This window comes from Schistocerca nitens, chromosome 2, assembly GCF_023898315.1.
Source record: "Schistocerca nitens isolate TAMUIC-IGC-003100 chromosome 2, iqSchNite1.1, whole genome shotgun sequence".
NCBI lineage: Eukaryota > Metazoa > Arthropoda > Insecta > Orthoptera > Acrididae > Schistocerca > Schistocerca nitens.
Window position 1 is genome coordinate 129,649,031 of NC_064615.1, and position 27,994 is coordinate 129,677,024.

The 27,994-nt window shown below is 42.0% G+C and overlaps 1 protein-coding gene across 2 annotated transcripts in view; it reads left to right on the forward strand.

Moving 5' to 3' along the window:
- Positions 1–24,670, forward strand: part of LOC126235823 (mannose-P-dolichol utilization defect 1 protein homolog) — a 399,864-nt gene extending 375,194 nt beyond the window's left edge. For both annotated transcript variants that reach the window (XM_049944674.1, XM_049944673.1), the window contains exon 6: positions 20,074–24,670. In XM_049944674.1, coding sequence (XP_049800631.1) covers positions 20,074–20,364 — 291 coding nt within the window. In that variant the 3' untranslated portion in view covers positions 20,365–24,670. The remainder of the gene's footprint in view (positions 1–20,073) is intronic.
- The last annotated feature ends 3,324 nt before the right edge of the window (positions 24,671–27,994 follow it).

Consider the following 27,994-nt stretch of genomic DNA (forward strand, 5'->3'; position numbering starts at 1 on the left):
ATCCAGAGTACAAAATTGTTAAGGCTTTCGTGGCCAGAGTTGTCACTCTCTTCAGCAACTCATAGCTGCTGCGTACTAATGTTTGACAGTAACATTATGCTGAAATGAAATAAGAGTTTCTTAATACCATACATTTTATTCATAGGAACTCAATTTTCCTGAACGACCACGCTGTATCATGCTCTGCGGCTGATATCACGTTTCTGTTCGAAATTCTGATCCACAGTTGGAAATACAAAACAGCTAAAACCCACGACTGCCCTGTTTATATTTTCCGAGCTCATCTGTTGAGTGGTTGGTAGATTGTTTCTAGTGTAGGAGTTCAACGGTATGCTCTGAGTGTCGACGCGAGAGACGTTTCCCTTACAATATACTGTTTTTACCTTCAGTCCTCTATGACGTTACTTTTACCAAGATTAAGAATATAGGACAACAGTGGAGGAAAGCTATTTCCGTAAAATTAAGTTCTAAAAGCCTACTGTGAGTCAAACAGTCCGTATAAGTATCCTTCGCCATTCGTTCTTCACAATCGGATATTGAACAGCTGGTTGATGAATGACAGTGGTAAAATGTGCTGGCATGCTTGAGCGGGTTAGTGCGTTAGCACGTGATCGGAACTGAAGGTGATCTAGTTTCAGTGTAAACGAAGATAAACATTTTTTGAAAGCAGTCGTTTCCGGTAGCTTCTTACAGAGTACTTGTCTGTGGTGTTCTGGTTGATTGTCAGCGTAGGTGTAATAACACTAAGTTCATTACATTTGTTGTAACGCTATGATTTTCCGTGTGCGAATGGACGCTCTCGTAATGACATGATAACTCTCGGGCTTATAGGACAGTGAGACAAGGGAATATTTTCACAAAGACAGAGCATAAAAGCATTACCTAACAAACATCTTAAAGGGGGTAATTATCAAATATCGGCGTTATTTAGGGTGTCCATAAAGTTTCGCTATCATTTCAAAACATCATAACTTAGGAACTATTAGAGACAGAGCATCTTGATTCATGTAAAACGTTTAGCAGCTCTCAATGATTTTTTTCTATTACGCCATAACTTCAGCGTGTGTCCCACTTATCGCTCCTAGAACATCTAGACGATGTCTGAGTACTACCAATGTATTGTTTCAGCGTCAGCCGTTTCGATTGCTTCATTGATAAGCGTGACTAACTAGTGTTGTGTACCTGCGATCCTTGGTGCAACGCCACAAGTAGAGATCTGAAGGTGGTAGGTTATATGTAATAGCATGCTTGAGAAGCACACATGCGCAAGCTAAGCTCGCTTACCCAAGCATGCCTGAGTGTGGAGGACAAACTTGTGCAAGCATCACGACTGTACAAGTAGCTTGATACTTGATCGAATTTCGCTTATACATGCTTGTGCAAGCGTTCAAGCGTGTGCATGCTTGAGCGGTTGCACCATAAACAGGGAGCCTTCTGCAAGCATACATCAGCGATTTGATTTAGTTTTTACGTGGTTCTGTTAAGTTGCATTTTGTACATACTGTAATGTCGGACAAATAAAAGAATACAGTACTACATGGAGAAAAAGAAAACTAGCAATACTGTGATACAGTTTCTGAACGAGAGTACCGCGAATAGTGAATAGGAAGGATATTTTCGTTCCTTTATGCCACACATATCTCGTTCTCTCTCTCTGTATCTATCTCTCTTTTAACACGAGCAAAAAGGTTGCCAAAGCCAGCGCATCGTGGTCTGAGCTCGACATTTTTCTGGTAGACTAGCCGGCGCTTGTAGAAGCATGTTTGGGTCGTGTGGAGGCGCGTTGAATTTGTACGTGTTTGGGCAAGCACGCTTGCGAATGCGTGCATATCAGTTATGCAGTTACGTGTGTAGCCACCTAAATGACTTGATATGAGGAGAGCGTGGGGGCTACCCAACTAGCAGAGATTGTGTTATTCAACACTTGTGCACGTTCAAACTCGCAGTGTGGCGGCGCACTACCACGCTGGAACAAGATAGACAGCTGCAGAGACAGCTGCAGTTCTGCGATTTGTGACAGCAGGAACTGTTCGAAAATATCCAGGTAAACATCCTGTTGTGGTTTTTTCTGTGGGGAAAAAAACGGGCCTATTACCCAATCGCGCATTAAGCCACACCAAATTTAAGCTTCGGGCTGTCCCTCAGTACCGTTGTCACAAATGTGGAATGTTCGTACCAGATGACAGATTACGTCTTCTCCTGATCTGTCGTCATTTTGACGCACTCAAAGTAAAAGCTGCAACATAGTAAAAGAAAAAAAGCCATTGAAAGCTGAAAAACGGGAAATGAGTACTTCATTGTTGTTGGGCAAAATGGCGGCCACGCGTACCATCCTCTCTGATATATTTTTGAACGCTCACGAAGAGGTAATGTAACGTTTTAGTGAACATTAAGAAGGCAGTTCGAACACACTTCTCTAGGAACCTTTCTCCGAACATGATATTAATACTTCTATTGGGTCTTCTAGGACAAGGACAGAGCCGGCCGGAGTGGCCGAGCGGTTCTAGGCGCTACAGCCTGGAACCGCGCACCGGTACGGTCGCAGTTCGAATCCTACCTCGGGCATGGATGTGTGTGATGTCTTTAGGTTAGTTAGGTTTAAGTAGTTCTAAGTTCTAGGGGACTGATGACCACATCAGTAAAGTCCCATACTGCTCAGAGCCATTTTTTTGAACAAGGACAGACTGGGAGGGCAAGTTTAAGTGAAGGTACGACAACAAAGTACAGTAATCTTTCTTACGGTACTCAAAGAAGTCAGTGGTAAGAGCCAAGCGATAATTTCAGTGTTTACCAACATCAGTAGTAAGGGAAGCCACAACGGAGTGATAATTAGGAGGTGGGTAATTGCATTGGACGTAGAGAGAATAATATCTAGCATCATCGTGATCAACATAAACTCAACTGCAGATTTGAGAGGCAATTGGCAGTCAGCCCCGTTCTGCTGTGCACGTCGCTTATACTAAAATCGTACCCTTTTATCGTATAGCGTGAACAACGGTAGCGAACGCTCCAAAACAGTCGTTCTGTTGTTGACACACGAGTCGCTGCGCTGGAACTTTTCGTGCGCCACGTGCTCGACCTGGGCTGCCCTGGCTGGAGCCCGCCGTGTCGCAGGTCGCTCCGGAAACAAAAGGCGGCGCGCCGGGTGCGAACGAGCCGCCTTATCTGAAATTAGTCCGGCTCGTGCCCTGGCGTGCCGCTGCGTAGCAATTGGGCCGTCTTACCGAACTCTCTCACAACTAGCGTCGCTTCTCACCTGCTCTCTCTCTCTCTCTCTCTCTCTCTCTCTCTCTCTCTCTCTCTCACTCAGGGTCCGCTTATCCAATACAGTTCGGTTGTACCACATGTTTTTGGCGTGTGATCGAAACCTTAAGAACGTGGTTATTACGAGCGCTCCGTTGTCCGTATGCATCGAGGAAGAAATGAAGTAGTGAGTGATGAGTTTCATGGCCGGCCGCTGTGGCCGAGCGGTTCAGGGCGCTTCAGTCTGGAACCGTACGAGCGCTACGGTCGCAAGGTTCGAATCCTGCCTCGGGCATGGATGTGTGTGATGTCCTTAGGTTAGTTAGGTTTAAGTAGTTCTAAGTTCTAGGGGACTGATGACCTCAGATGTTAAATTCCATAGTGCTCAGAGCCATTTGAGCCATCTGTACCATGAGTTTCCTGTAAACGGAAGGGACGAAAGCTGCGGAGATTATGTGCAGAATTTAGCTGCAATATGGTAATAGACGTCTCAGAAGAAAGAAAGGAAGATTACGGTTTAACTTCCCTTGGACACCAAATCATCCCAACATTTGCATAGAGCTGTTTAGTGAAACCACGGAAAACCCAAATCTGGATGGCCGGACGCGGATTAGAATCGTCGTCCTCCCCAATGCGAGTCCAGTGTGCTAACCACTGCGGCACGTCGCTCAGTAAATGATGTCTGAGAGAACGAAAAATTTACGAGTGGATTATTCTGTCTGCGACGAAGAGCGTTCGGGTAAGCCATTCACATACTTCGAAAAAGGTCAGGAACATGGAGTAAGCTCAGCAAATGATTCGTGAACGTTAGCCACGGTTCAGCATTCGTCATCATACAAGAATCTCTAAACTACCGCTAAGCTTGTAATCGTTAACTACCACTTCAACTAAGATAAACACAAACAAGACTCTATCTATTCAAAATAATGGTTTTGATCCGTTAGGGCAGCTGCCAGACAGACCTTAGTCTAGCTGCAACCTTTTTGGTCCGATGAAGGAACATGTGCGCGTATCCAAGTTTTCGTTGGATGCCGAGGTTCTGGAGGCTGTGCAAGAGCGGATGTGCATGGTGCCGTAAAAACTGCTTCCAGGACAGAATTAGGTTTCGCGATAAAAAGTTTCTTTTAAAACAGTTGCGTTTAAATTTTGACTTTGCCTCTTATTTGCTGAAATAACAATTCAACAACAAAAAGTACATATTACTTTTTAACTTAATTTTGTTCATGAGGCCCGTCTTAACATTTCTCTACGTCTACATTCTACGTCAATTAGACGTTTACAGTAACGGGCAGCAAGTCTTGGTAATCCTGTCTTTCATAGTAGAAGAATGTGCTTTGCTGTAGGTGTGAGAGATTTGGAAATATATTGAGAAACATACACGCCTTGAAAAGTGAACTCCAATCGACCTGCAAGGCTGACAGATTTTCCGTAAACTCATTTAACCCCCTGCTGAGAAATAATGCATGTTGCTACTTTTTCGGTTGCTAGAGCTTTGGTTGGAACGGAAGACGTAAGCGCGTTTTCGACTTCAAGTCCACCGCGTAGAATCTCTGTCGATGATACCTCATAACCTGGTCCCAGACCTAGGTAAAGCCAAAGAAATGATCTTCAAGAGGAATCTTTTCCGCGAATCAGTTTCATTGTGGTTCCTGCAACTCTTGACGTGAATTCATTGTAATTCCTTAAGACGGGGTTTAATACACGACGTACCACAAAGGTGTAGAAGTATCTCGGAGGTGTTTAATACGAATTCCGTCTACTTTTAGCATAATAGCATTCAAACAATTGAACGTTGTATCAGAACAAGAATCCATTGCTCGCGAAGAGCTGCAGTAGAATAGGCATCGGCGTGTATCGTTCACACAGGAGGAATTTACGTTCCGAAACGAATCAGAAACTTTCATTTCGTTTTAAATAGGAATTCTGATCAAAGTGACACATGTACGGTGAAATGAAATGAGCGTGTGGCTAGGGTCTCCCTTCAGATAGCCCGGTGGCGTGGTGCAAGTCTTTTTCGTTGACACCACATCGGAGACGCGTGTCGATGAGTACGGTAATATTATTGTAGTGGAATGTATTTTCGTGCAAATCAAGGTAGTCATACGTAGACAGGCGCAGTTATTCAACTGTAGTTTACGACAGGAGGTAAGTAAGTATTTACTATATTCCTTTAAGCCTGTACAGCAGTGAAATCGTAGATCAGTAAGAGTCACAGTCCTTCCGTACATCCTTTCTTTGTCAGCATGCCGGACGGCGATGTGTGTCGTTCATAAAATTGGATCAGGATGGTCACATGATACATCGCTGCAAACTGAAACAAATTGGCTGAGTAAAATATCCCTTACCCTGCACCAAAGAGTATGAACAGCTGAAGACTGAGGGGACTGGTATTTATTGACAGACATAGCGTGGTTGTTAAGGAGGAAAAGAATGCAGGAACACTTAGCTTCGGAACATTGTTCACAGTGGGCCAAAAATCTTCGTATCTATCGCACGGTTTTACTTAAGGCGCTAGCACGAATGCATTGCTAAATTTAACACTGTACTGTTTTAAATTCTGCAGCAAATATTAATTTTGGAGTAACTGGGAATTCTCGTTACTTCCTCGTGGACAGTAACACCCGAGACCCGCGAAAATAAGAGAAACGTGACGAATATGGTCAGGTGCATCATGTAGCCGAATCGGTTGTTTACTGACTTTCTCACATTGTCTAAGTTTATCGCAATGTTTGGGTGCTATCGGGAAGTGTTGTTGCCGAGATTTTCTTCTCTTTTAAATGAGGAGACGAGTTTTCAGACACATTTTCAGTCATTAATGAGATACAAAATTATGTCTGAGCGAAGTCGACTTACATACACATTATTTTCAGAAAATAAATAAAACGGAGGCAAAAAGTATATTCCTGGTGACTTTAGATGCACATGCATTAGGTCGAGATCTAAGGAATCTTTCTGCGCCTAGCGTTTCGCCTCTCAATGCTGAAGGCAGCATCAGTGACAAGAAAGACTCAGATTGTAGTTTCAAAACCTAAGAAGCTAAGCAAGACGAACGTTTTATACGAACCGGCTTGCCGAGTTTGATTGAGTTGGAAACTATTATCTGAGCCTTTATAGCAGTTGCTGATGAGTACAGGATTATCAAACGAACTGATATGCACAAGAATATGCTTAACACCGCGGGTTAACTGCCATATAATAAAAATACCTTTGCTTGAAATACTGGCCATTAAAGCCTCAGCTGCCAAATTACAGACTGTAGGTAATCTTACAAAGTTCCGCAGAGACCTAGTCAAACAGTTTGGCACTTTTACAACTGATTCGACATATAATGTATATGCTTATTACAGTTCTTATTCGTTGTCAATATCCCTCCGGCCACAAAAAATATTTATCCAAACTAATGTGAAATGGTCTAATTTTTGCTACATTTTCGGTAATAAACAATTCGTATTAGCCCTTTTATAATGTAAGTACATTTTAACACAAAAATAGAACTACGCGCCACGATGACTTATCCGAATGGGACACAAATCGGCAGATGTAATGTACATGTACAGACAAACAAATGATTACATTTTCAGAAAAACTGGATGATACATTGAAGAAAAGGGCTTCACAAACTCAGTAAGTCAATAACGTCTTATTTAAGCAGTTTTGCGGCTCGGTATTGACTCACAGAGTTGCTGGAGGGGTATCATGCCAAATTCTGTCCAGTTGGCGAGTTACATCGTCGAAGTGCCGAGCTGGTTGCAGGGCCTGCCTATAATGCTCCAAACGTTCTCAATTGGGGAGAGATCCGGCAGCCTTGCTCACCAAGGCAGGGTTTGGCAAACACGAAGATAAGCAGTAGAAACGCACGCCGTGAGTGAGCGGGGATTATCTTGCTGAAATGGAAGCCCAAATTGGCTTGTCATAAAGAGCGAAACAAACGGCACGTGGAATATCGTCCGGTGTCCAGTTTTAGATTTTTAGTAGGTTCCCTAAATCGCTTAAGGCAAATGCTGGGACGGTAGGACACGGCTAACTTCCCCAACCCGAACATGAGCTCCGTCTCTGCTGAAGGCGCCATCGACGGACCATTAAACACTACTCTTATTCCTTTTTCATGTGGGTACTGGGCAGGAAAACGTTTGTCGGTACGGTTCTACGAGCCCAAATTTTTCTAATGGAAAAAAAGGAACAGTAATGCAGCAGAAATCGCAGAGAATGCCCCACTGATGTAAATAATCATAGAGAAGTCCGAAAGCTGGCCGTCCTGCCCGCAACGTGAAAGCTCCCCTGAAAGTACTGTTTGGCTGGCCCGGGTTAGATTGCTGGCCAGGCTGATGGATTCATTCTCCACCGAAGCGGTCGGCCACAGGCCACACCTGTCTAGAATTACGGCGATAGCATCGAACACATTCGTTAGGGATAATCCTTTTAACACACAATACTGCCAGCAAAGCGAGGTTGTCAGGGCCACCGGGCTGGCTGCGAGACGAGGATCGGGCCCGTAATCTCGGTAGGCTGCCGTCTCATCGAGCTCCCCTCACAAGCCAAGCTGCCAGCTCCTTGAAAGGAGCCGGACTACAACGCAGTCGCCGAAAACCATTCGAATGCTGTGCAAGTACTCGGGTGGACAAACCTAATTCCCATCTTGAGGCAAAAGGTTTTCAAATTTATATTATCGAACTGTGTACGATTTTGTGAGAGTATACTACGCTACCAACTTCTCCCGATAAGAGCAATTCGGCCAAAAGTGTGAATAGTCTGAGAGTACTGTTCACTGCACTTGGCGGGACACTGGTATTGTCTAGCAATTGTAGCAGTGCGTAGTGGCATGAAGACCTGCTACTTTATTCTTTCTTGGTATTTGGGTAAGAAAGCTTATTTGTTAGGACTGAATGTGGCACAGGCACCGCGTAATTTAAGCGGTTTTAATCAGTCACTGCAGTGTAATTTATTTCGTTAGCCATTAAGTGTATCGCAGAAAAACAAGATCCACCTATACACGACACTGGTGAGACCAGTACTTTTATACGGCTGTGAAACTTGGGCAACATCAGCAACAACAGAAGAAGCAATATGTGCATTTGAAAGGAAGGTACTTCGGAAGATATATGGACCCATCTACAATGCCATGGAAGGTAAATGGGAACGAAGAAAAAAAGAAGAGTTATACCAGCGGTATGGAAAGCCACACATTGGACGAATATTGGCGCAGAAGAGACTCCAATGGTTTGGCCACATCCTACGGGCAGACGGATCCCTTCCAAACAGAGTCCTCCACTCTCAACCCACAGGAAAACGCCCTAGAGGACGCCCAAGAACTCGATGGAAGGATAGGATAACAACGATCCTGAAAGAAGTGGAACCAGCAGCCGTGGAGGAGGACGCCAACGACCGGATGAGATGGACTGCCATCTGCAACAGCTCCCTCCTCTCGTGTAATTGTAATTTTGTTCTTCTTGCTGTAGGCCTTAAAGGCCCGATAAGGCAATAAATGATGATGATGATGATGATGAGCCATTAAGTGTATATGGCCCCGCTGTCTTGTCCACATGGTAGTAGCTGCCTGTCGTGTGGTGGGATCCAACGGTAAGTTTGTCAACTGGTGAACTTTCGAGCAAGAGCACTGACCGCTGCGCAAGTTTATTCAAAAATTACTACTGCCGGACAGCAACTGCATCGAATCCAACGATGGCATCTGAAATAACGGGAATGTGAGCACACAATGCTAATGCTTATTCGGCAGAAGATTTTGATCCTATTCATGTAATTGCAAGAGACGAAACTAGTTCAGATCATCGAGTAATCGTGCAAGCATACACGGTACGCAGTTAACAACTTTTGTACTCTGGCTCTTCTTGTGTCAATGGTCAACACGTAGGAACTTAAATGACAAGTTAGTGTATAAATAGGTAGATCACAATAAAATATTAAGTAGATATCTGCTTGTTTTCCTTAACTGCTTACTCTTAACCGAAGCTCCCTTATCTAAGCCGGAAGGATACCGGAAACCATATAGGTGTAACGAAAGTTTATACGTTCTAAGGTTGAATATTTTCGAAGTCGGATTGTAATATATTTGAATGCATCCACGTAATGGATTTCATTGACTGATTAGTTCATAGTTACAAATACTTGGGTTTTTGTTAAATGCAAAAATCCTCTATACCTAATGTTGTAAAAAGTTAATGACAGCCTCTTTACTTTGAACCACCTGCTTATTTTGCTTCGTCAGCGGAAGGTCAGTGCCCGTGTGGAAGTTTGTACCTTGATGGGCGGAAGCTTGCTGAAGGTTAGGGTATTGAACTTGGCCATATTACTTTACAAATTAGTTAATAGGGAGCAGTTCTGCAAATGATTTCTTCCTCTAGTACTCCGGATATCGCTGTGACATGTGTTTCAGAAAAGCTCTGTAAAAATGTAACATTGTTATGCATAATGCATGAAAGAGAACGAATTGAGCGGGACAATTCGGCCTTTTCATACGGCCAAAAGAAACGGGCGTCGAGAAAAAAGGAAGTATCGTGCGCATACGGGAAAATACCTTAAGGAACGCGGCATTGTGTACGCATTTTTCCGCTGCGTAATGGAGCGCCGGCCATTGCGGCACGTGCGGCAGCTGGGCGCAGCGTGTTGGCCCGAGCGGAGGCAGGTGCGCCGCCGGAAAGCGCCAGGGGGCGACGCAGGCGTCGTGCAACCCGGCTGGGGTCCTGGCACAGTGTGGTGGCCGAAGCTTTCTGGTACTGACTAAGAAACAATTTTTATTGGCTTGTAAGTCAGGGACATCTCTGAAACGGACAGATACAATTTCACGTAAAGTACCTGCGAAGAATCTTGTGTAACCTTAAATACTTCAATTGATTGAACTAAGAAGAAGATAAAAAATGTACTAGAACTGATGGGAATGTAGCAATGTAAGGAATGAAATAAACAGTAAGTGGAAGGAAGCTAACGCGAAATGGCTGCAGGAAAAATGCGAAGTAATGGAGAAAGAAATAGTCGTCGCAAGGACTGATCCAGAATATAGGCAAGTCAAAACAGCCTCCGTCGAAATTAAGAACAGGGGCGGCAACGTTAACCCTACCAATACCAACGAATTCCCCTTAACGCACATTACCGGGAAGGAGGGCGTACTTTATGCCCACCCTAAAAAAAATGTTGAAAAGTCCTTAATTGTTGTTGATTTATACACGCAACATTCTGAAAGTATTGAGTATGACATTCATTGTGGAAAGTGACATCTACTTCTAAGTCTTATAGTTTTTGGTTACATTTAGCTGGAAAATTTAAAACATTTATGGAATCTGGTAGAAAATTGATTAACAATTAATTTTTTTTTCAAAGTTTTAAAATTTAAAGAAACTGATGAGTTTACAATATCTTCAAAAGGTGGGCACAAAAAAATACCTCTCCCTGGTACTGTGAGGTTTGAGAGTGGACGAAGAATTCAACTGCTACACGAAGAGGAAAGAGCGGATACCTCGAAAGAGTACATTGAAGGCCTCTACCAAGGGGAGGATTTGTCTAATGAAGTGATAGAAGAAGAAATTGGTACCCATATGGAAGTCAAAGGTGATGCAGTATCAGAGACAGATTTTCAGGCAGCTTTGGAAGACTTGCGGTCAAATAAGGCGGAAGAGGTAGCTAACATTCCTTCGGAATTTCAGAAATCGTTGGGGGAAGTGACAGCTAATCAATTACCTGGTTTGTAGAACCTTTAGGTCCAGAAACATACCGCCAGACTTCGGGAAAAATATGGAAAAAAATATGCAGACGCTCCAAACGTAGCAAGGGAGACAAATGTGAGAACTGTCGCAGAGTTAGCTTCACGACGAATGTAACACGCAGAGAACTCGAAAAGAAGATTCAGGATCTGTTAGATAACTATCAGTTTGACTTTAGGGAAGGTAAAGGTACCGGAGAGGCAAATCTTGACGCCGCGCTTGGTAATGGAGGCAAGGCTTAAGGACACTCAAGACACCTTCACGGGATTTGTCGACCTTGAAAAGCGTCCGACAGTGTAAAATGGTGAAAGATGTGCGAAATTCGATGTTCAAGCTACAAGGAAAGATGGGTAATACACAATATGTACTAGAAGTAAGAGAGAACAATAAGAATGGAAGACCAGAACGAAGTGCTGGGATTAGAAAGGATATAAGATAAGGACGTAGTCTTTCGCCCTTGCTGGTCAGTCCATATATTGAAGAAGCTAAACAAAAATGGAATGAAGTCTCAATAATGGGATTAAACTTCAAGGTGAAATGATATCAATGATAAGGTTCGCTGATGACGTTGCTATCCTTAGTTTCACTGAGGAAGAATTGCAGGACCTGCTGATCGATTGAATACTTGAATAATTGAGCACTGAAAATGGATTGAGGGTAAACTGAAGAAAGATGAAAGTAATAAGGAGCAACCAAAATTGGGAATCACGAAGTAGACGAAGCGAAATAACTTTGCTATCTTGGAAGCAAGCTAGTACATGATGGGTAAAGTAAGGAGACGACATAAAAAGCAGACTGTCACACGTGAAGGAGACATTCCTGGACAAAGGAAGGTACCAATCGTATCAGACTTAATTTGAGGAAGAAATTTCTGAGATTGCACGTTTGGACCCTATCGTTGTATGGAAGTGAATCGTGGACTGTGAAAAAAAAAAAAAAACCGGAAAAGAAGAGAATCGAAGCGTTTGAGGGATGGTGCTACCGGAGGATACTGAGAAGAAATGAGAAGTTTCTCTGCAGAATCGGCTATGGGAGGAATAGATGAAAACACTGACAAGATAAAAGGACAAACTGTTAGGACATGTGTTAAGACATAAGGGAAAGCTTCCAAGGTAGTTGAGGGTGAAAATTGTAGAGGATGACAGGGATTGGAATATATCAAGCAAATGACTGATGTTGGATGCAAATCCTACTCGGAGATGAAAATTTGGAACAGGAGAAGGTATCGTGGTGCCCAGAAGATAGGTAAAAAAATTAAGGCCTACCCATGGGCACAGTGGTCGAAATCTGCGCATGGCAGTGTCATTGTCTGCTTGTGCGTTGAGGTGATTATTACAGGTGCTAAATAAAGTATAAACACCTACATAATACGAGGTAAGGTCACATTTGGTGTCCAGACCTGCTGAATCCAGCATACCAAAGTTTAATAATGATTAGTAGCTTTTGAACCCTTACTGGAACAGAAACTCTTTTTTTTTTTTTTTTTTTTTTTTTCCTTGAGGTATGGTAAAGGGAAATGATGAGAGCTTAATCATTCTTTAATTCTGTAGCCGCCTGATTAGGTACTGCATCATCTTATAAGGTGCAGTCCTAGACTGGGAATGATACCAACGTCAATATATCGTCAGCAGAAATGGTTCCATAGATCATACGAATTAAACTTTCTTCAGTGTGACTATAAGTCACCTTATACGGTATATGGCGGAGGGTACTTCTGTTAGCACTATATTTTCCTCCTTCCTGTTCCATTCGTCAATGCTGCGTGAGAAGAACTACTGTCTCTAAACCTCCATATAAGCTCTAATTTCTTGTCATGGTCGCTTCCCCAGACGTATGGGATAGGAAGTAATATTTCCCAACTCTTCTTCGAACTCACGTTTCCAGTGCACCACACTTTAATCCACACTGTCTTCTTGGAGTGTTTGCCACGGTCTTGGCTGAGCATTTCGGTCACGCTTTTTCCCTTACTAAATGAATCTGTGTCTTGGCATCTTCTGTGTTTATTTTACTCAGTCCTGCATGGTATCGTTCTCAGACTGGGAAGAAATATTCAATTATCGGTCTAACGAGGTTTTTGTGAGTTACGTCCTTGGTGGGTGGGTGAACTACACACACTTCCTGAGCGTTTACCAGCATGCCCAAACATTTTGTGAGCCTTCATACGAGCCATTTTAATGCAGCATTGTAGAAGTGCTACGCCTACTCTCTCACTTTGCCAGTGGTTCTACGCTGTCGCTAATTTTCAGTGCATGGTAAGCTACCGAAATTTCGCTACACATCACAGTTCAGTCCATTAAAAATCCCCTCCTTGTTCTTCAATACGTGCGAGAAATTCTTAGCGAGGCTAGTCTATTTAGTTTGAGATTTCCAGTTCACAATTTCTGACACAGCGTGCTCTGTCTAGGACAACCTTATGTGACGGTTTCAGTAAGCATAACGGTCCATGGTTTTCAGCAATGTATGTCAACTACGTTGTCAAAAAAATGGCTCTAAGCACTATGGGACTTAACATCTGAGGTCATCAGTCCCCTAGAACTTAGAACAACTTAAACCTAACTAACCTAAGGACATCACAATCTGAGGTCATCAGTCCCCTAGAACTTAGAACAACTTAAACCTAACTAACCTAAGGACATCACACACAGCCATGCCCGAGGCAGGATTCGAACCTGCGACCGTAGCGGTCGCGCGGTTCCAGACTGAAGCGCCTAGAAACGCTCGGCCACTTCGGCCGGCAACTACGTTGTCATTTTGGACACATTGTTTTTAGCATATGTGTGTCGCAACTGAATTGTGGCGCATTATTGACACATCGGAGGAAACGAATTGTCATCAGGATGATTTTTTTTAACTTCAAGATGAAAATGGAGGTTCAAATCATCTGTCATTGTGATTCCTGCATAATACAGGATGTGCATAAAGTCCGGGAACACTTTCAATTATTTATTGCACTAGAACTAAACATTGTACAGATGTCATACATATTGCATTCTGAAGAGAAACTCTGAAAGTTTTTTTTTTTTACAAGCATTCGATATGCGAACCATGAGTGACCCAGCAGAAGTCAATACGGTAATCGAATTCTTGCCATACCCGTCCCAGCATGGCATCGTCGACTGTGGCAGTTGTTCCCGTATTCTCTCCCGGAGGTCTGCTACATCACGTGGTAGAAGCGGTACATACACACGATCTTTAATGTGACCCACAGAAAAAAGTCACACGGATTGAGATCTGGTGATCGGGGAGGCCATTTCATGAAACAGCTCGCTCCGCAACTGAACTCGGCCATGTTTGCGACTATCGCTGACTATCGGCAAATTACCGAACTACGCAGTGGCGGTATGCATAAAAAAACTTTCAGGTGTCTCTTCAAAATGACATATACATGATATCTGTACAATGTTTGGTTCTTGTGCAATAAATAATTGAAAGTGTTCCCGGACTTTATGTACCGGGTGATCAAAAAGTCAGTATAAATTTGAAAACTGAATAAATCACGGAATAAAGTCAGTATAAATTTGAAAACTGAATAAATCACGGAATAATGTAGATAGAGAGGTACAAATTGAGACACATGCTTGGAATGACATGGGGGTTTTATTAGAACAAAAAAAAAAAAAAAATACAAACGTTCAAAAAATGTCCGACAGATGGCGCTTCATCTGATCAGAATAGAAATAATTAGCATAACAAAGTAAGACAAATCAAAGATGATGATCTTTACAGGAAATTCTCAATATGTCCACCATCATTCCTCAACAATAGCTGTAGTCGAGGAATAATGTTGTGAACCGCACTGTAAAGCATGTCCGGAGTTATGGTGAAGCATTGGCATCGGATGTTGTCTTTCAGCATCCCTAGAGATGTCGGTCGATCACGATACACTTGCGACTTCAGGTAACCTCAAAGCCAAAAATCGTACGGACTGATGTCTGGGGACCTGGAAGGCCAAGCATGACGAAAGTGGCGGCTGAGCACACGATCACCACCAAACGCCGCGCACAAGAGGTCTTTCACGCGTCTAGCAATATGGGGTGGTTTTTTTTGTTTTTTTTTTCTTTTCTTTTTATGATAAAACCCCGTGTCATTCCAAGCGTGTGTGTAATTTTTACCTCTCTATCTATATTATTCCGTGGTTTATTAAGTTTTCAAATTTATACTGACTTTTTGATCACCCGATACTCCCTGTATAAGAACGACGAACTCTTGAGCCTTTCCGGACAACGAAGTAGTAGTATTAACGTCAATGTTCTTGACTCAATCCTATTATGAGTCTTAAAATCTTACTAAGATGAATATAAAATATTATTATTTCTGGATTAGTTTTGTTGCTAGAATAGCTTCTTACCCCCCCCCCCCCCCCCTTCCTCAACGGGACGCTGTGAGTAAAGGAGGGCCTTTATGTAACGCAAATAACGACGACTTACGTGACATGGACTTCACAAGTCCTTAGAAAATTACCGGAGTTCTGTCGCACCAGATGTCTACGCACGAGTGACATAGTTCCCATAAATTATGAACCGGTGATTATGAACGTGGAGTGAGCACCCAAAAGCGTTCCAGATGTTTCGTATCAGACGATCTGTGAACTCACATCTTTGTGAGCTCACTATCATGCTTCTGAAACCACTTCAGAATACTTATGGCCTTCTCACACGGACAGTTATGGTGCTGGAAGATACCATCGCCCTCGGGGCATGAAAAAATGCAGGTGCGCCTCAGTAATATTCGCGTGGTCCGCAGTTGTCATGGTGCCTTCGAGTATTGTCAAAGGCCCCATTGAAGGCAAAGTGAATGTCGCTCAGAGCATAATAAAGCACTCAACGGCCTGCGCCCTTGACGCAGTACATGTTTCGAGTAGTCGTTCGTCAGCGTGATGGCCTGTAACAAGAAACGTTATTCTTCCTACCAGGCGAAACATTTCTATTGATCTACGGTCCTGTCTTCTTGATGTCGGGCCGTCTTTTATAGTATTTGGGGGAGTCGCTGGGTTAACAAGGAAACTGCAGGGTTCATCTGTTAAAGAGCTCTATATTCAGCAGTGTACTCCGAATGACTTCAGCCTGCAACAGCACTGAACTACGTCGTCAGATCTGTCACAGATCTCTGCCTGTCCTGCTTTACTGTGCGGGCAAACATCCGATCTCCACGTTCTGTATCGAGGATTGGGCGTCCAGCATATTTTCACCTACTCGTACTCTCGAAAAGCAGACTAGCTTCACCGTTTCCCAGATGTTTGTTCCCAGGCGCCGGTTCATAACAAACTGGCCTTTGTTATAGACGTTTGTGGCAGTTGATTACCTAATTTGCGGCCGGTATTATCACTCGAATGTTTCTTCTTCCTCTCTGTTCCGTTTATACAGTGTGTTCGGAAATTCCCGTTACAAACTTCTAGGACTTGTAGAGCAGAGTGAGTATATAATATTGTCAATAGGAACCCCCGTTCGGGAACGTACCGTTTCCGTTCTACGACGGATTCCGTTCAGATGTTCAACTCATCCACTTCTGCTTGAGGAATTGAATTAGGTGTGACACAGTACAATTATTAGGTAACAAATCGAAAAGAAACATAACGATACATAAATGGATGTTTCATTATGTTTAGCTCAATTATTTGTATTAACACTTAAATATTTTGTTCTGTACATAAAGTATGCTAGTTTCTTTTTGTTTTGGAATAATGTAAGCACGTAATGTTTAAGAATTAATACAAACAAATGTGTTTCCTTTCGAATTTTCACCTAATAATTGTACTGTGTCACGCATAATTCAATTCCTCGAGAATAAGTGTGTAACCTCCCCCTCACTTATCGACCTTAATGTCAGTGAAAAATTAAACCGCGTGTACCTAATGGAAATTTGGGAAAAGCAATCGTCACCGAAGTTAATTTGTCGGTAAAGAGGGAGGAAAGGGTTACATCTAAATGAAAGTAAAAATGCAAATGAAATCGGTGGAAATTAATTTTGAGAAAAGGGTAAAATTAATAGAGAAAGTACATGTGCGGTCGTTAAGTTAACAATTAAGTGGCGTTAATTGGATATTTGAGATCTGGGGAAAATTACGGTCGCCAGTCCTATGGACAACTACTATAATAATTGAAAATGAAAGATTAATGCACATATACACTCCTGGAAATTGAAATAAGAACACCGTGAATTCATTGTCCCAGGAAGGGGAAACTTTATTGACACATTCCTGGGGTCAGATACATCACATGATCACACTGACAGAACCACAGGCACATAGACACAGGCAACAGAGCATGCACAATGTCGGCACTAGTACAGTGTATATCCACCTTTCGCAGCAATGCAGGCTGCTATTCTCCCATGGAGACGATCGTAGAGATGCTGGATGTAGTCCTGTGGAACGGCTTGCCATGCCATTTCCACCTGGCGCCTCAGTTGGACCAGCGTTCGTGCTGGACGTGCAGACCGCGTGAGACGACGCTTCATCCAGTCCCAAACATGCTCAATGGGGGACAGATCCGGAGATCTTGCTGGCCAGGGTAGTTGACTTACACCTTCTAGAGCACGTTGGGTGGCATGGGATACATGCGGACGTGCATTGTCCTGTTGGAACAGCAAGATCCCTTGCCGGTCTAGGAATGGTAGAACGATGGGTTCGATGACGGTTTGGATGTACCGTGCACTATTCAGTGTCCCCTCGACGATCACCAGTGGTGTACGGCCAGTGTAGGAGATCGCTCCCCACACCATGATGCCGGGTGTTGGCCCTGTGTGCCTCGGTCGTATGCAGTCCTGATTGTGGCGCTCACCTGCACGGCGCCAAACACGCATACGACCATCATTGGCACCGAGGCAGAAGCGACTCTCATCGCTGAAGACGACACGTCTCCATTCGTCCCTCCATTCACGCCTGTCGCGACACCACTGGAGGCGGGCTGCACGATGTTGGGGCGTGAGCGGAAGACGGCCTAACGGTGTGCGGGACCGTAGCCCAGCTTCATGGAGACGGTTGCGAATGGTCCTCGCCGATACCCCAGGAGCAACAGTGTCCCTAATTTGCTGGGAAGTGGCGGTGCGGTCCCCTACGGCACTGCATAGGATCCTACGGTCTTGGCGTGCATCCGTGCGTCGCTGCGGTCCGGTCCCAGGTCGACGGGCACGTGCACCTTCCGCCGACCACTGGCGACAACATCGATGTACTGTGGAGACCTCACACCCCACGTGTTGAGCAATTCGGCGGTACGTCCACCCGGCCTCCCGCATGCCCACTATACGCCCTCGCTCAAAGTCCGTCAACTGCACACACGGTTCACGTCCACACTGTCGCGGCATGCTACCAGTGTTAAAGACTGCGATGGAGCTCCGTATGCCACGGCAAACTGGCTGACACTGACGGCGGCGGTGCACAAATGCTGCGCAGCTAGCGCCATTCGACGGCCAACACCGCGGTTCCTGGTGTGTCCGCTGTGCCGTGCGTGTGATCATTGCTTGTACAGTCCTCTCGCAGTGTCCGGAGCAAGTATGGTGGGTCTGACACACCGGTGTCAATGTGTTCTTTTTTCCATTTCCAGGAGTGTAATTAGCACTAAAAGCGTGGCAACTGAAGGTTGACATGTGTTGTGTGAAAACTGAATGTTTGTCAGAAGTAATAAATCTCGCTACACTCTGACTTAATTTAGCAAAAGAATTAATGAAACCGGAAAATTGAAAGTTAATTTAGTGGCTGAAATTAATAGTGAACTTTGTTTCTGAAGCACTACGAAATTCAATAAAATAAGGTTAGTCTTGGGCTACCTCAACAATCATTTCAATAGCTACTTGAATCTACGCAATTTAGAAATAAGAGATTTAACTTTGAACTTGAATGAAATGATTCTGATTAACAATAGTAAAATTTAGTACGTACCAAGCTGAGCTGCAGTCGCAGGTAAGCTAAAATATGGTAACAAAACTCGCACTCTTAGTTTGTGCTTGTGTAATCTAAATATTGTAGCCAGCTATGAATACTTTAACTGAACTTTGAAATTAAAGCAGTGAAATGGAATGATATTACTTTAATGCTGGCGTTTGAATTTCAACGACACTCGGGTTCATTCTGGAAAAGGAAGGGACCCTGCTTGGTAATGCAATTGGGACAATGAGCAACAAAGGTTCATGCTACGTTGCTGTAATTTAGTGAGAAAAATTTAACAGTTCTAAAACTTTACGTGCTTTTAGTCTTCCTTGTTGGTTGATTGAAGGTTGGAAGTCGTCGATCGAAGAGGTGGCGACAGTCACTCATTGTCGGCCGTCGCTGTTGCAGAAGCTGGATGTTGGCGCGCCTTCTTCTCGACACGGTCACCAGGCGAAACGGGCTCTTGATGTGCGCCAGCTAATGCTTCCCGTCCGCGACAACGTGTCAGAAACTATCATAGCAAGTCGAGCACAATTACATGCTGCCAAACCCCGGAAGCGCGGCAACTCGCGGGAGCGTCACACAACACACCTGCTCCACCTCCCTACTCCAGCCAGACTCACTCTGCCCGCGCTCCACGCGGCAGAGTTAACACTACCAAAGATCCTAAACACTTTGGTTCTCCACACGACCTATCGATGTAGTGGTTCGATAGCATAGTTTTCCCTAGGCCAGACCCAGCGTAAAAATAAAAATAATATTTAAAAAACAAACCAATTGTACATCGACATAAATGCATATATACAGGTAGTAAAACAATTACAATATATAAAGACACAGAAATGTCATATCTTCAGGTAACAAATAAAGGAAGAGAATTTATAGTACAATAGATGGAAATAGGAGGATTGCATTTCTGGCGTTACAAGTGGATGATTTAAACATCGGAACTGAAACTGTCGTAGAACGGAAACTGTACGCTTCCGGACATAAATTCCTATTCAGAATATTATGTTCCCACTTCCCTCTACGTCCTAAAAGTTTGTAACGGAAATTTGCGAACACCCTGTACTCTTGCCTTAACTCGTCAGTTAGGCGCATCGTCACCACGCGGCATTCAGTGTCGCGGTGAGTAGTGGTTATGGTGTGTGTGTGTGTGTGTGTGTGTGTGTGTGTGTGTGTGTGTGTGTGTGTGTCAGAGAGAGAGAAAGAGAAAAGACGCCCGTATTTATTTTATTCCCTCTTTGCTCACAGATGCTGCAAGTGATAGCGAACTACCGCAACGGCGGCACGGGCCAGCTGTCATTCGCCACCGGCTGCATGCTGTTCTTCGGCTCACTGGCGCGCATCTTCACCTCCATCCAGGAGACTGGCGACATCATCCTGGTGGTGACCTACATGAGCGCCTTCAGCGTCAACGCCATGATCTTCGGACAGCTGATCTATTACAACAGGAAATCCCCGAAATCCTCGCCGGCGAAGAGCAAGAAGGGCTCCACCAAGGAGCAGCGCTCTTCTGGCAAACAGCGCGCCAAGAAGGAGTAAGCTGTCTCTCGCCAGGAGTACATCCGGTTGACTACAGTCCGCGCTCACTCGACACGTCTCTGCACTCTACTTGAAAGCAAACAGGCTCACTTGCGTACGGGTTGCATTCCTTTTGTCCTACAATCCGTTAACAACCTGCCGCGGTGTATAGAAAGTTATTTTAAAAGAACAGAAGAACTGCCACTAATTTCACAACGGACCTGTACAAGGCTCCAGTACCCAAAAATTTTGCCTTTAGCAAATAATTACAATTCCGTATCTCCACTATGCACAAAGCATTTTCCCATCGTTCGGTTGGAACACAGTCTATGAAGTCACAGTCTCATGATATTGTACCCAGTATAACTATGTTCCAGTGCAAGTCTCCCTTTCCCTACGTATATCTGAAGTCTTCCTTTAACATTGGCCATTTGTATAAGGACACTAAAAATTCCGACAGTTATAAACGTAGAACGTGTGTTGCAATTTTTTTGGGGTTGAAAACGAAGATTCAACGTGGAAATCGAAACCTTGGTTGAAGAGGTAATTTTCTCTTGTTTTATCACGAATCAATTCTCATTCGTTTAGCAGATCCCAACCGAACTCGTTACGTATTTATTACAATACGAGATTTTTGCAACTCTTTGCGAGAGGCATTAAAATCGTCAATAAGATGTTGAATTCTGATTCGTGTTACTCCTAAATTTATATTTTACCGAAAAATTTTCATCTCGAACGAAGGTAGACGTTTTTATGACAGTCAAGCGGCCAGTTCGTGAAATGGCAGAGACGACGGTTTGCAGTACACGCGTTTTTACGCCTGTTGCTTATGCATCACGTTGGGCGCTGGCGCCTGACGTGTCACGTGAGTGCAAGGCACTGTCAGTTCGCAAGACTGGTTTCGTCGACAGACTGTACTTCAACACATTCACTGTACATCAGCAGTATGTTCCACTCTACAGTGCATATCATCATAAGCTCCCAGTATTCGAGGGATGTGGGTGGGTTGATTCATTCAGATTTTATTTATCTATGAGTAACTTCCAAGAGTTTAAGTATTTTTAAATGCATACTTTTTATTGTGGTTATTATGGCATTTTGTTTGTTTAATTGCAGTTTGTGCAAACTGAATTCGTAGGCATTCCATGAGGTACATAATCAATATCACTGTGTTCTGTCACATTGGAAGTAGAAAGCTAGTACAGACCAATAAATCAGTTCAAAGTTAAAGATCCATCTAATTTCGAATAAAACAATGCACCTGTAGACACATTAATAAGAAATTATCTCGTTATCATCTCAACAGTACAACGAAACAATAAAAGAAGAAACAGGAACTTAAGTGGCGCTTTCCATGAGAACTGGTAATTTATTAGATGCTGATCTATTTCATATTACATTATTCCATGTTGCTGCTTTTCAAACCTTTTTTTATCAACGTGGTTTAGTGTTGAGAAAAATTCATTCTGTACGTACTGTAGTACTGCCGGTTCCCATATTGTATCATTTCTTCCCATTTTCCTTCTTGACATTTGGAAGACTAACAGTGGATATACTGCTTGAAGTTCGGCTAACTTCAAATTTTGATTGGTATCAGAACTGTTTTCGCTTTTCTCTTACACAGAATTCCAGGCCTTGGCCTCAGCCATTCGGATGTCTGCTTGAGAATAACTTTTCATTGCTTAGTTAGCAGAAAATACACTGACTGACCAGAAGTCATTTGACGGACCTGGGACAAGAGTTGGTTGTTAAATGCCGGATCCCACACAGTCCATTCATCTCCATAAAGCCCTGGTAAAAATGGGTTCCTGATGAATGTGGATTCAAATCAATGGTGATCTGACAAAGCAGACAGTCGATTGCCCACTATGGCTCTGCAGTGGCGGCATAATATCAGTTCATCAGTGACTTGTGTTCGTCCTGTGTAGTGGTTTGTGTGTTGTCTCTGTAGTATTGAAGACATTTTTGACCTCAAAAACGTAAATTTTTGTGTAATGTTAGATGTGATACGACCCACACATCTTGCATTGATTATCATCCCTTGTTCAAAATTGATGAACTCGCAACATGCTGTCTTCTACACTACACTACTGCTCAAGTAACATGTCTACTCTCATGCCGTACGCCGCAATCAGCTGCAGCTTGTGGATTTCGTATATGGCACATATTCAAATGGGTCAATCCTTCATGGTACTGTTATGTTAGTCATATGTGGAAATATTCTCACTGATGAGTTACAGTCCACATGAAGTTCGAGGGGGAGGGGCGGACATTTCCTTTTGTCACCTGGGCATAACCTAAACAAGGAAGAGAAAGGAAATGTGTTATGTGAGTCATTTCGTAACTATTATGGCTGTATGTAAGATGGGAAATGTAACTTGCACATTTGTTTATTGAAGATATTGCTCCTTGGCACTGACACCTGCCTGACGTGAACTTCAGTTTGCCTTGCCCTTCTTTGTTCTGTCAGCCTCGTAACTACAAACTTTTTTCAGTTTATCTATGCTGTTTATCAAGAACAAATGTCAAACACCTTAACACTTTATATACAGAGCAGACTTGCAACCCCAGTGTTTTGGCATTGCCTGTGTCCATCATCACTCCTTTACATAGTACCCAAACCATTGTGGGAAATGTGACCTTGTTTTGAAGAATCATTTAATTGTTTCTTTTTGTCAGTGTGTCTATGTGGGAAACAGTAGTACCAGAATGTTCATAATGGTTGACCAATTATAGAATTTTTTTCTTCTGCAGTCTCATCTGCATTGTAGGTTGCATTATTTCCCTTGGAATGTTATGCATTCTGTTTGTACTAATTATAGGGGACTTCATTCTAGCATCTCTTTCCTCATGTTTAAAAGCTGAAGTACTATTGTGTTTTGTAATAGATACCCTGTAAGCTTGGCAGTAAGTTTTCTAAAGCAATAAAAACAATATTCTATATCCTGTGATTTTGTAAAGTTGGCGCACTTATAACAATCTGTATGGAAAATTTCTACCTGAATGTACTGTGTTATGAGTAATAAATCAGTTCCTTTTGTACCTAGAAATTATATAATTGTGAAGATTCAGTATTTTCATTTAACACTTCAGTGGGAATTTCATTTAAATATTGTCAATAAGATATTTTAATTTTACTATGCCTATTAGAGACTGCCACTGTATGCAAACTTTATGTGCTTTCTGCCAGGGACCAGCAGTTTATACAACATTCACATCATTGTGGGAATGCTTTGCACTGTGGCAGCATTTAGTAATGTTGTTCTTTCATTACATTAATTTTCTCACAATAAGGAACATTGTTTTGATTCAATTACTATTTAACTTTTTTGGACAAATGAGAAAAATGAGGATAGTGCTTATGTAATAATAATAACTGTACCTAACTGAGTTTATCATCATAGAGCAACATTTCAATTTACTGTGGTGTTTAACCTTACTTCATTTTATAATAATTTGATCATTCCATAAATATAGTCAAATATTTTGTATTTAGTTTTTCATGAAAAAAAATTGTGCACACACATGCAGCATTTTATTCTGAGGGAGTAGCAACAGTTCTTCAGACTAAAATGTTACTTAATCGATTTAAAAATTCTTATAGAATAGCAATGAATTTTTTATCTTTAATTATTCATTTTAGCAGAGAGATGTAAAATAATTTAATTTGTGGCTTGGAAACTGTTTCTTTGTATGTAGTTCACTGTCGTCACTCTTACGGTCAATTGGCTAAAAAGTTAACACAGTGTTTTCAAAACTGAAGGTTGTGATTCATTATATTCATCACTGCTCTGAACTGGTGATTCATATGAAGCCAGAATAATATTATCATTGGGCCCATATACAATTTTAGAGGTCATCCATGCCATAAGCTGAGGATAGTGATAAATTCCATCTTATGTTTCTCAAGCTCCAAAACTGCCATTTTCATGTTGATTTAGTTTTAAGATCACTTCTGTAGCACTTCATTAAATTTGTAGGCATTTCTACTCCAGAAATGGTATCAGTCATTTCAGTTGAGCTTAATTTTCATTTGTTGACAGTACATCACATGATATTTTCACGTTTTTGACCATTTTTGTACTCTCAGAATCCACTGATCAATTATATTCCGTGTACTTTGATTTAAATGTATTTTACAGACAGTAGAAGATACAGAGAATGTGTTGCCTTTATCAGTGCTACTAACTGCCTATCAAATATTTTAAGAAAGATTCTAAATGCACATTCAAAAGCTAGAATATTTATTTTTCTTGTCATGGATTGTGATGAGTCATTTCGCTATAATGTGACTTAATCACAGGTAATAAAAGTTTATTTTGACTTACATTGTCAATGTTTCCCTTCCCTTCCCTGAACTTCCTACCGTGTCTCTCTTCTTCAATTTTGTCTTGTCTGCTAATGACAGATCTATTAATTTTATCTCCTGTGCACAGTACTTAAAATGATACATCATCAGTTTATGTTGCCTTGTCAGACTATAAGTAATTGATTTACAGTACCTTTGAATCTGAATGTGTAAAGAAAATACTAAAAGAAGCATCAACCTCCAGCCTAAAGAACACAACAGTGGTTATCATTGGCAATAACACATCATGCACCGGGGCCAGGGAGTAGTCACCGAATTCGATTCTCCAATACCAGTGTTCTATCAAGGTCCTGTAATTACTATGCTTGCGTGTTCAGAGAGGCCATAGAAATAAAAAAAATCTACAAAAAGAACTGAAATACAAAATAAGAAGGTGTAAAGGTCGACAACTTGAGGGCCTTAGTTTTAAATAAAGCAAACACACCAACACTTCTACTGAATATGCTCCACAGAGCACGCTACCACAACTTCGCTATCTTAGGTTAGCAGGTGGATTACGCCACAACTCGACCATTGCATGGTTACATGTAAACAGTTCAGCAATCTTGGCATGCTAAACAAGTCTGCATTTGAAAATTAACAAACTACGTCTTTATAGTCATTGATTATGTCTCCTGGCATTGGAGATGAAAAATTGGGCACAGAAACATGCCTGAGACCATGGCTCACTGCCTGTACATGTCACCAATGATATAAGTAATTGGCTACTCTTAATATTCTGTGTTCATCTTAGAAAAAAATATGCTGTCACTCTCTCTTCCACTGTATCATATGAGGAATGATATTTGTGTTTACAAGTTTTATAGACGTCATTCTATGGTAACAACTACACAGAACAGCATGAAAAGTAACTGAATAAAAATAATCATTGTTTGAAAATAAAGTATAACTGGATAGATAAAAAAAAATCTATTCATCAAGTGACAGTAGGAGAAAACACATTAAATGATATGGAAATGTACAATCTTTCAGAACCAGTGACCTATTCTTCTGGCAGAAAGGTAAAAGGGAAAGGAAGAGGGATGAAGGAAAAAGACTAGCTAGGGGGAGAGTTACGGAAAAGTTCAGAACTCTGGGTCAGAGGAGACTTAACAGGACAGGATGAGAAGGATCTGAGGTTTTCGGTGACTTCTCTGTAACTCTACCCATTTCTTTAACCTCACTACTCTTTTCCCACTGTCCCTCTTCCTTTCCCTTCAGTTCTTTGGCCAGAAGAAGGAGCTTGTGGATTTTCATATCCTTTACATTTGTTTTCTCCTGCTGCACCTTGGTGAGTAGATTTTTGATCTATCCAATTATATTACAAGAAATAATTGATTAAAGCAGAGATGTATCATTTAGAGTGGCAGAGTTACTAATAGCCTGTCATTATATAGAATGTTAACATCTTTCAAAATTCAAAATAAATTTGTTAGGAGGAAGTATTATAAAACTAACCATTGAATATATTGAAAGGCAAAATCAGTTCATAGTTCAAGAAGAATTGCTGAAATCAGAAGCCATTAGCTATTTATGTAAACCAAGAGACATGACACTACTGAAATTGTACAGAATCTGTTGAATGTAGTTAGTATAAACTTTAACTAATATTCTTTTTATACAATGAGTACTATCAAGGACAGACCCAGAGGAGAGCGAGTGTGTGTGTGTGTGTGTGTGTGTGTGTGTGTGTGTGTGTGTGTGTGTGGAGGGGGGAGGTCATAAAAACAAGAAGTAGAAGCATTTCTGTTTTATATAGATTTATTTCCAAAACTGACAAATTTTGGACAATAACTTGTTAATAATAACTGGAAATTACAAGCTACAATACTACTTTACAGTTACTTGCAGCGGAACCGTCCACTTGGATAGGTTGGCAGCCTGACTGTCTGCAGACAACTTTTCAGCCAGGTAAAGGTACACATTCACAGGGTAACTCCGACACAGTTCTTGAGTCCACAGGTAGAACTGCCAAAACCTTTGGAAATTAAGTAAGGGAAAACAAACAGGGTGAAAAGCCATGTCATTGCAAAAAATATAAATACTGACTTCCCCACATGATGGAAATAACTGAAAGAAAATAAAAAGTATTCCTTTCATTTACACGCTCACATAGCCATACATGCTCACATAACCATACTCTGCAGATCTGCATCACAATCATAGTGGTTAGTAAAATACTGATAATGGTAAGGGCATACCTTGATATTGTATTGTGTAAATTATGATGTAATCAAAATTCTTAGTGTGTTACCATTGTAGTTCTTAAATTAATTACATGATACATTTACTTCTGAAATTTTCGAATGAATACTTTTCAAGTGCCCTGTTTCTTTATCGTGCTATTTTTTGATGTTGTGCTAAAGCAATGTGCTAGGTACTGATGTAAATAAATAATTATTATCATTAACGTCATTGGCATATGTGGCAAGTTAAAAGTGAAGATGAGGGCAAACTCAACACTGTGAATGAGATTACTAGTGAGACATATTAGCAACCAGAAGAAATGTAAAGTTGGAAGAGTTTTGGGAAAATGCAGTGCATCTGTAAGGGCAATGGCATACATGATGCTTAGTACAACAAAAATCTAGAGTACTTTCCCGGTGTCTGGAATCCTTACCAAATTGGAATTACAACATGAATAAAACATATTCAGAATGCAGTACCAGGATCGTAACAGGTCGACACAGCCCTTACGAAAGTGTAACAGGAAAGAAGCGTAAATGAGAATCCTTGGGAAGATGACGTAGTTCTCGCAAAAATTTTACTAGGTAAATGTAGAGAACATGTATTCAAAGAATATTTCCGATATGCTGCCACTATCGTGTTTCTTTTGTAGGGACCATGCGTGTAAGATAAGAGAGATGAGAATGCTTATGGGGGGATATACATATGCATCTACAGCTATACCCTGCAAACCACCTTACAGTGTGTGGTGGAGGGTACTTTGTGTACCACTGTCATTTCCTTGATTTCCTGTTCCAGTGGCGAATGGTGTGCGAGAAGAATAGTTGTCGATATGCTTCTGTGTTAACTGGAATCTCTGTAATTTTAACTTCATGGTCCTCCCACGAGATATATTGGCTGACTCTTATACGAAAGTATGGTATACACATGTTCCCCTCTCTTGGTTCGGTAATGGGACAGAAAAGGGGTAATGTACTCTCCAGCATGCACAGTACTGTGGGTTGTGGAGCATGTACGTGGCGTAGAACAGTGCATATTGTCTTAAACAATGAGCTACCCGTCTGGTCGCTTACTATAAAAATGTTGTTGTTGGGGTCTTCAGTCCAGAGACTGGTT